Here is a 9,794-nt window from a genome sequence, read left to right on the forward strand (position 1 = left end):
ATGATTACACTGCAGGACGTGCAAAACAGCTTCCCCCCCCACTCTCGTGCAGCTGGGGAGGAAACTGGTTTGCGCGGTCCTTTGCTGAAATCTTTGTGGGCAAATGTGAAGCATTAGCGCACATTTTGGTTTCGGTCGCTGCTCCTGCACGCTCCCGGCATTCTGATGTTAACAGGAAGTGACGTCATGTGTCTTCTTGGTGAGTTATTTGGGGTTATTTTGTATTCCACACTACACAAACCCACAAAGAAGACACTAGATCGCAGAAACGGTGGATAATCACTTTAGGAACAATAAATATTGGGTTAAAGTTGCGGTGTTTTGGACAAAGTTGCGATTTCGCGGGGTTTGCTTGATTTTGCGTTAATAGTTGCGATCGCAAAATCCTGGAGGGTCTGATTTAGGGTCATTGTCAATCTGAAAACCAAGTGACTTTACCGTCACGTCATCGTTGACTCTTGTCTCTGTGATTTGTGTGCCCAGGAAGGGATGAAGCAGCACTTCGAGCTGGGCCAGTTCCTGCGGTCTCGGTACCAGAACTTCCTCAACGAGTCCTACAATCGGCACGAGGTCAGAGATCACTTCACCTTTTGGCTTTCATATCACGAGCCACGTAACCAGAACCCCGTTAAGCTTTGACGTGGATTCCCCCTCCCGCTGGGTTCGGGTTAGGGCGAGCGCTAATAAGTTCAGCTCTTAGTTTTAGCTGTTTTTTTTTCATGTTTTTTTTCCCCGCATTTTGTCATCAGGTCTTAGTTCGAAGCACAGACATGGACCGCACCCTCATGAGCGCCGAGGCCAACCTCGCAGGTCTGAGCACCTCCTCTTCTTCTTCTAACGCTCGTGTCCCAAGTCCTCGACCTAAGTCTCGCTCTCTGTCCAGGTCTGTACCCCCCCGAAGGCCAGCAGGTGTTCAGACCCGGCCTGAAGTGGCAGCCCATTCCTGTGCACACGGTGCCACTGAGCGAAGAGAGGGTTGGTATCAAACAAATGTTTTTTTTTTGGTTTTTAGCTATTCTGGCTACAAATTTGGTTGTTTGCTGATTTTCTTATTTTTTTCTTTTCTTTTAAAGCTTCTCTCGTTTCCTTTGGAGGACTGTCCTCGCTACAAACAGCTGATGAATGAAACTGAAGACACAGCAGAGTTCATTAATGTTACCTCAACGTACCAGGTCCCTTTTCTTTGGGAAGTTTCAAAATAAACCATCATTGTTTTTGTATTTTAGACCTAATACCTGTTTGTTTAGGACTTCATCGAGCTGGTGAGGAACAGAACCGGACTGGGGAAGACCACCGTGCAAAGGGTGTGGAGTGTGTTCGACACGCTCTACTGCGAGGTGAGGAAACCAACACGCTTCAAAAACAAAACCGAGTACAGAAACAAAAGCAGGAAAAAGAAGGGGGAGGGAATTGGTCGGTCTGCCTGTTTAAAGGGTGACTGGTAGTCACAGGGCTGTTTGGGATCATGGCATGTGGTGTGGAGCACAGAAAGCTGAAGACAGAGTTGTCTCAGGAGCTTAGAAAGACAATGACTGAGCAGCAGGTTAAAGGTTATAAGACCATCCCCAAGCAGCTACTGCTGCTCAGATTATTCAGACGATTAAGGTCCACAGCACTGGAGACAGCCTCCCTGGATGTGTCCACAAGAGGACAACTGATCACAAACTGAAGACGAACGGTAACCAAAGAGCTCGGAACAGCTTCCAAAGAGATTAGAGGCGAACTCCAAAGTCAAAGGTCATCACTGTCAGATTGTACCATGAGTCAAAGTGGACTTAATAGATGGTTTTAAAAAAGCCAGACTGGAATTTGCCAAAATGCACATTGAGAAGCCACAAAGGTTCTGGGAGAATGTCCTTTGGACAGATGAGACAAAACTGGAGCTTTTTGACACCAAGTCCCATCAGCTCTGTGTCCACAGACCCAAAGAAAAGAACCCTGAACCTGCAGGGGAACATGGAGGAGGCTCGGCTCGGTTCTGTTCTGGGTCTGACACGGGGGGTCTGTTCAGGGTCCAGTTAAATCTCAAGACTATCAAGGCCTTCTGGAGCCAAATGTGCTGCTCAGAGTCAGAACGCTCATGGGGCTTCCAACAGGATAATGAGCCAATGAACCAAACATTGGACCATTCTGAAGTGACCTCTGAGCCCTGATCTAAATCCTGCTGAACATCTGTGGAAGGAGCTGAAACATCTGGAGAAGGAACCCTTTAGACCTGAGACAGCTGGAGCAGTTTGTTCTTGAGGAGTGGGATAAAGTACCTGTGGACAGGTGGAGAAGACTCAGAGAGAGGGACAGAGATAAGAAGCTAAGGGTCCCATCCTATTTGTTTCACTGATCTGTGGGGTTTTTCTCTCTTTAATAACAGCTACAGACATATTTGTTCTGCTGTTTAATCACCAAAATGTAAACTTTCTGGTCTTTTTTTTGTTTTGTTTTCTTCTTTATTCCACTTAGCTCATCAGTTTTCAGGAACATTTAGGCAAAAAGGCTGTTTCAGCACGTTCCTTATCTGTGTTGTTGTTTCACTCAGCTTAAAATGGTTTTGGTATGAAGAGTTGAGCAAAAAACAACCTGAGCTCCAAAAAAAAATCCCAAAGTTAGAGCTCAGACCTTTTTTCTTCCCTCTACCTACAGCGGATGTATGACCATCTGCTGCGTTGCTTTTACTTACTGATGTGTTCGAGTGGAAAGGGGAAGTGATCAGCTAACAGTGCTAACTTTAAGGAGTCTATATCAGCTTGAAAAACAGCTGGAAACGCAAAAAAAAAGAAGAAAAAAAAACCCAACTAGACGACAACACCTCCATAATTAAAGAATAGATTTGCACTAAAATGGCCGTGATGGAAAAGTCAAGCTAAAATTTAGCTGTCTGCAGGCTGATGAACTTCAAAGTAAAACTCTTTAGGTTGTTTTTCTCTTTTTAATGAAAATAAAACTTCAGCTGTTGAGCACAGAGGTGGGTTCATCATGATTTGTTACTCTGACGCAGTCAGTCCCAGAGCTAACATTTCGCTCAATATGTTTGGTTTTTTTTTGCCGTAATTGAGATTAGCCTAAAAAGAGTCCATAAAGATTCCGTCTGAGGCACAAACATAACAGATAATCGTCCTGATCAACGTTTTGAATCAAAGTCTTTTTGTCCCGTCGCAACTCGGAGAGGAGACTTGGAAATATCATCCGTCCGGTTCATCTTGTGAGCTGGATATTTTGAAAAATAAGCGACTTTGCTTTCTCAGTTCATTTTTCAGTCCGTATTTCCTCTGCGGCGCTGTTCAGAGCGGCCCAAGTTGTCCACACTTATGCACGCATGTTTTGAGCTTGGGTCATTGGGTGTCGCACAGAATCAATGAGCTGCGGTGTGTGTGATGTGGCTGCAGAGACAAGTAGGTGCCATTTCTGCTGAACTGACATGTACACAAACAAAGTGGGTCAGCCCAACCTGCTTGACCCTCTTGAGCAGGTGTAGGCAACCCTGGAGGAAACTGTTTTTCGTTTTTACGCCTGTATTTTCTCATAAGTATTTAATGTCTTTGCTGGGTTCTCAGTCCCGTCACAACTTGTCCGCCCCTGACTGGGTGACTCCCGACGTCATGGAGAAGCTCAAGTTTTTGAAAGACTTCACGTTTCAGGTCAGAGCTGCAGTAGCGTCTCAGTCGTCTTTTTTTTTTTTTTGAAATTCTGGCGGAGTATTGAAGTGCAATAACAGCGTTTGGTGTGGGATGTTTACAGATCACATTTGGGGTCTACAAACAACAAGAGAAGAGTCGCCTGCAGGGAGGTGAGTGAACGCATCCCCTGATTGTCGTGCTCCGTTCACAACATACAGATGGAGTTCAGTCTCTTTACTGCTTAACAAAAAAAGAAATGGAAAAATGTCTCTGCACTGCCGGTGAAGGTTCCCAGTCATCCAGGTAAACCAAGGACAATGTTTTAATTTTCATCCAAGGAGAATTTGAATAGCCTCAGTTTAAAGAAATACTCAGGTCAACTTTATTTATAAAACACTTTAAAAACAACCCTGTTAACCAAAGTTCTCTACACCAGCAACAACAAGAACTCAAGAGGTAAAAAAACATTCTTCAAGTAGCAAAATGCTTACTAAAAATAGCAAAACACAAGCTTAAAGTTTAAAGAAGCAAACCCTAACCAAAAGTAGTAAAATGCTAGCTAGAAGTAGCAAAACTCTAACCAAGAGAAGCAAAACACTACTTATAAGCTAACAGTAGCAAAATGCTAGGTAAAAGTAGCAGTAGTAGTAGTAGCATTAGCAGAATTAGCATTGGTAACTTTAGCATCAGTAGTAGTAGTAGTAGTATTAGCATTTGCATCAATAACTTTAGTAGAATTAGCATTAGCTGTAGTAAAATGAGCAGTAGTGCTGTTAGCTTTTAGCTTTAGTAGTATTAGCATTATTAGCTATGTCAGCGTTAGCAGTTACTTTTAGCAGAATTAGCATTGGTAGAAGTAGTGTTATTCCTAGTAGTTTTAGCATGAGCAGAATTAGGATGAGATTTGCAGATGTAGATTTCAGGGAGAACAATGTGTTTGAAGGATTTGAAGAAATCTCATTGTATTTTAAAAGAAAAAAATTGTTAATAAAGGTAAAAAACAAAAACCAAAGGGTTATAAAGCCCCTCTCCTGAACGAGCTAAACGTCTTGATTTATGAACGGTTAAAATAGCAGAAAGTAAACAGAAGGACTTAGATTGCAAAAAAAGAAATGTATGGAAAAAATAATAAAAAAGTGCTGTACACCAGTAAAAAATCCAAACACAATAAAGCAATAAAACAGTTAAAACAACAAGACAATAAAACAATAAGAGCCAACATCTCGGACTGCCAAAGAGGGGAAAGTGTTTTAGGAAAAGATTTAAAAACAGGAAGTGAGTCAGCCTGCCTGATTTGCAAAAGCATTTCATTCCATAGTTCGGAGGCACCCCTCGACCTCCTCTTAGACTTCAGGACCCCCAACAGTAGCTGATCTGATCTTAGTGGCATGTAGATTTGGGTGTCATGGGCATCAAAATGGAAGGCAATACAATGTTTCCAGAGAATGGATCCAAGCGGGAGTAAAGAGAAGAGGGCCAAGTATGGAGCCCTGAGGCACTCCGCAAGTAAGAAGGTCTACGGAGGACTCACAGACACAGAAACCACTCTCTGTTAAATAGGATCTGAACCAATCTAAAGCTCCACAGTGGCCAGATTCTGTGGCCACTGAGTTGAATAGAACTATTTGATTTAAATAGTTAAATTCTTGTTCATTAATCTGCTCCAAATTAAATAAATATCTCTGAATTGTTCACAAGCGTTCCACAGAACCCAACTTCAAAAAGTCCAAACTGTCCTTTAGGTGATGTCCATTTGTTTTCCAGGTTTGCTGCTCGGTGAAATCGTGAAGAACCTTTCCAAGATGGCCGTTTCCGACCCGACCCAGCAGCTCAAGCTTATGATGCTCTCAGCGGTGAGCTAGCTGTTTTAGTTTTTCAGCAGTCCATCTCTGAATTTAACCCAATCTTCTAAATGTTCCACCACCTTCTGTCTCTTGCACAGCATGACACCACCGTAACTGCTCTTCAGGCTAGTTTGAACGTGTTCAACGGAATCCAGCCGCCGTACGCCTCCTGTCACATATTTGAGCTGTATAGGGAAGACAACGGGTAAATATTTTAGATAATGTTGTTTTTTTTTCCTTAAATGTCAGGGAGCTGAAAATGCAAATATGTATAAACAAACTAGAGAAACAGCATAAATGCTGAGGGCTGAGACTTAGCTGAAAGCTAAAAGTAGCAAAACGCTAGTTATAAGCTAATAGTAGCAAAATGCTAGGTAGAAGTAGCAAAGCACTAGCTTGAAGCTAAATATAACAGTAGTAGTATTAGCAGTATTAGCATTAGCAGAATAAATATCAGTAGAATTAGCAGTAGTACTATTAGCTTTAGTAGAATTAGCATTGAAGCAATAATGTCAGCGTTAGCAGAGCTACCTTTAGCAGAATTAACATTAGTAGAAATATTATCACTAGTAATATTGGCAGTATTAGAATTACCAATAGTACTATTAGCATTAGTCAAATTAGCATTGGTAACATTAGCTTCAGTGGTAGCAGTAGTAGTACTATTCACATAAGTACCTTTAGAAAAATTAGCATTAGCAGTAGTACAATTAGCTTTAGTAGACTTAGCATAGAAGCAATAATGTTAGCAGAATTAACATTAGTAGAAATAATATTGTCACTAGTAGTTTTGGCAGCGGTAGAATTATCATTAGCAGTAGTAGCATTAGCATTGGTAAATTTATTGTTAGCAGAACTGGAATTAGCAGTAGCCGAATTAGCATAAGCAGTTATAGCAGATGTAAATTTCAGAGAGAAAGCAATATTTTTGAAAGATTTAAAGATATCTGAATATATTTTATAAGGAAAAATGTTGTCAAGTAACCAGAAGTACTTAAACTGTAAAAATTGTACAAAAAAAATAATAAAGAAGTGCAATGAATATATTGAGACGTTAGTTTAAAAACAACAAAGTTTCAACCTGTCTGTGTCTTTATGTGCCTTAAGCTCTGCTTCAGTGTCCATGTTTTACCGTAACGACTCCAAAGTCGAGCCGTACCCGCTTCAGCTGCCAGGCTGCTCTCTTGACTGCCCCCTGGAGGAATTTAAGAAAATTACGAAGCTCTCCATCTCAGACGACAGAGAAAAAGAGTGTCAGCTGCCGTCAAAGGGGGACGATAAAGGTGCGATTTCAATCCATGCTGCCGTCATGACAAAACCTTTTAAATGTCCCTTTTTAATTTTTTTTTTCCCTATATTTTGTGTTGAAGACATCATCATCGGCCTGGCCTTGTCCAGCTGCGTGCTCTTCGCCCTCGTTGTCGTAATCCTCGTAATAATTTGTCGCCAAAAGGACGCGGCCGGAGGGGGATACCAACACGTGATCAACCAGGAATCCTGACAGCGGCGCAAACTCCTCCCTCGGACGTCTACAAACCTCGCTTCCTGGGAGAGCAGCGGCGACGAGAACGACGACCTTTGAACGGGGACAGGTTCTGAAAATCGATACAGAATAAAAGTTGATTTTCAGAAGCTGTTCTGGTACGTGACGGTGGATGTTGGTCCAACTTGTTTGTAGTTCATTCTGAGGCCTCGTGACCAAAATGCCTTAAATGTTTTTCACTATAGATGTGTTTCAAGCCCTGTGTTCACGACTCGCACACACAACAGATTGTTAAACCTAACGATCTAGCAGCAACAGTTTTCAGAACATCGAAAATGAATGTTCCTGTGACAGACGTTTCCTTTGTTGCACAAGAGTTGAAATCTGCTGCCATGATCTTCTGTCTAAGTGCTGATTGAGGGCTGGGAAAGAATTTCTTACATTAGCGATCACTTTCATTAAATATGGAGAACATCATTTGTAAATAAATCTTTTTGTTTATCAAGTCGTCTTATGTTGTTTCCTACTGTACAAGTTCATGGACTGGATTTTTATTTGTAATTCAAATAAACAATTGTTTTGAGCCCATGTCGTGTACAGATTGCCATTTTTAAATCTTCCCTTTCTCTCTATAATGTTATTTTTTCTTTTTGTATTGATTCTGACAAGTTAAAGCAAAAACGTAAATGTTAAGCAGTGGCGTTGTGTCAAGACACAAACATATCTGCTGTAGATAGCTCTTTGAGCGACCTCAGGTTGGAAAAATAGCCTCATTTTGACCAACTGGATAAGCTACAGGCTAGTCATACTGAGGGCGGTTTAAAACTGAGCTCAAATTTCATAGCGTTTCATGAGAACACTATTTTATAAGCTTTAACATCAGTCAGTTTTAATTTATGCAGTTATTTAAGCAGAAATGTGATATTTCTGCTGGAAGTGCTAGCTGCTGTTGCTATTTCTACCAGCTAAGAACCATAGAATTCGATGTAAACAGCCATAAAATGCAAACTTATTTTTAATGTTAAGGTATATAATATAGTGGCAGTGTAAATCATGAAATGTTAGTCGTAAATCACATTTTTGACGGCCTCAGTTTGGAGAAATAATTTGTTTCAGACTAGCCTAATGCGCTAACAGCTCAGACTAGCTATAAGGGCATAAAGCTAGTCAAATATCAACTATTTTTCCAAACTAAGGTCGTTAAGATAAGCTACCGACAACCAATGTTTTAATGATTCACACAAGCATTATTTTATAAACGTTACCATAACCATTAGTTTTGCATTATATGGATATTTATATTGAATTCTACGGTTATTAGCAAGCGCATATAACAAGGGCTAGCTGTAGCACTTCTGGCAGGAAAATCTTGATATTTCTGCAAAAATACCTCTGTAATGTGAATGCTTTATAAAGTTTTATCAAATGTTCCCATAAAGCATTTTAAAAAAATTTCAGACTGGAATTGTTTTGGGGCAATTTTTATCCAATGCTTACGGCTACGCTAGCTGTTAGCACATTAGTTCAGTGTAAAAAAAAAAAAAAAAAAGCTATTCACAAATAAACTTTCAGTGATTTACACAAACATTATTTTCTAATCTTTAACATTGTCATAAATTTTGCATTATATGGTAAATTACATTGATTTCTACGGTTATTAGCGAGCGCAAATAGCAAAAGCTAGCTGTAGCACTTCTAGTGGGAATACCTAAATATTTCTGCTGAAACACCTGTGTAATGTGAGCATGACGGTGATGTAAAGTTTTATTGAATGTCATTCATATAACGCTTTTTCAAACTTTTTAGATTAGAGTTATTTTAGGACTAAGTTATTCCACTGCTTATGGCTATGCTAGCTGTTAGCACATTAGCCCAGTTGGAAATCAACAATTAAAAAAAAAGAAAAGAATTTCAGTGATATATTCACTTACACATAACCATAGAGTTTTATGTAAATAAGCATGTAGTATGAAACGAATATTGACGTAAAAGCATGAACTTCTAATCCGTGTATGGTTCGTTTTTTCGTTTCAAAATAAAATTGCAAAAACAAAACAAGCATGTGTTTTTTTGTTTTTTCGTTTTTAAAACAAAATTAGAAAAACGGCAATTGCAAAAATAAAAAAGGGGTACTTTTTTTTTTTTTTTTAACTGCAATGGTTAAACCAAAGACATTTTGTTGTTAATTCAACGGAACCTTATGACGGAACCGGAAATGAAGACCTGAACTCCCGGCACATAACTTTTTTAGTTACCAGCAGGTGGCGGTAATGTACACCTTCAGTTTCTTGCTAACCGTCAATAAAATCCACGAGAAGAATAACTTTTTCAGTTAGCACTTCAGAATCTACCAGTTTAAAAATGGATCCGTTTGTCTTATTTAGAGGGAATCGACGCATTTCATTGAGAGCTGATGATCTTACTGTCAACAAGATTTCTTTAATATTCCAAGGAAGTCATTAAATCAGTACATTACCGCCACCTGCTGGTAACTAAAAAAGTTATGTGCCGGGAGTTCAGGTCCTCATTTCCGGTTCCGCCATAAGGTCCCATTGAATTAACAACAAAATAAAAGCTTGTCTTTGGTTTAACCATTGCAGTTAAAAAAAAAACAAAATGTAGCTCGTCAATATGGTCAAAATTAAACCGTTTATCCAAACCGAGGTCGTTCGAAGTGCCATCTACTACAGGTGATTTATTTATTCTACATCTTTCCACACACGGAAAGCCCGGAGGTGGCTCAGTCGTTCATTTGATAACATCAAACCTCGACTTGGTAGCAGAAAAAAAAAAAAACCCAACAAAAAAAACAATTTCCTCGCAAATTTCAGACAGACTATCCTGAGCTGAAGTGAC

At 40.0% G+C, this 9,794-nt stretch overlaps 2 protein-coding genes across 2 annotated transcripts in view; one reads left to right on the forward strand and one right to left on the reverse strand.

The window, feature by feature from the left end:
- acp2 (acid phosphatase 2, lysosomal) overlaps positions 1-7,526 on the forward strand; it is an 11,696-nt gene extending 4,170 nt beyond the window's left edge. Inside the window, exons 3-13 of the mRNA XM_017437293.3 lie at positions 484-570; positions 750-810; positions 884-975; positions 1,074-1,172; positions 1,248-1,337; positions 3,549-3,632; positions 3,733-3,781; positions 5,376-5,464; positions 5,554-5,660; positions 6,563-6,738; positions 6,826-7,526. Of these exons, the coding sequence (XP_017292782.1) occupies positions 484-570; positions 750-810; positions 884-975; positions 1,074-1,172; positions 1,248-1,337; positions 3,549-3,632; positions 3,733-3,781; positions 5,376-5,464; positions 5,554-5,660; positions 6,563-6,738; positions 6,826-6,956 (1,065 nt within the window). The 3' untranslated portion in view covers positions 6,957-7,526. The remainder of the gene's footprint in view (positions 1-483; positions 571-749; positions 811-883; positions 976-1,073; positions 1,173-1,247; positions 1,338-3,548; positions 3,633-3,732; positions 3,782-5,375; positions 5,465-5,553; positions 5,661-6,562; positions 6,739-6,825) is intronic.
- Positions 1-9,794, reverse strand: part of LOC108244131 (NLR family CARD domain-containing protein 3) — a 1,204,881-nt gene that overhangs the window by 971,654 nt on the left and 223,433 nt on the right. The gene's annotated exons all lie outside the window — the stretch shown is intronic.

Source organism: Kryptolebias marmoratus, linkage group LG23, assembly GCF_001649575.2.
Source record: "Kryptolebias marmoratus isolate JLee-2015 linkage group LG23, ASM164957v2, whole genome shotgun sequence".
Taxonomy (NCBI): Eukaryota; Metazoa; Chordata; class Actinopteri; order Cyprinodontiformes; family Rivulidae; genus Kryptolebias; species Kryptolebias marmoratus.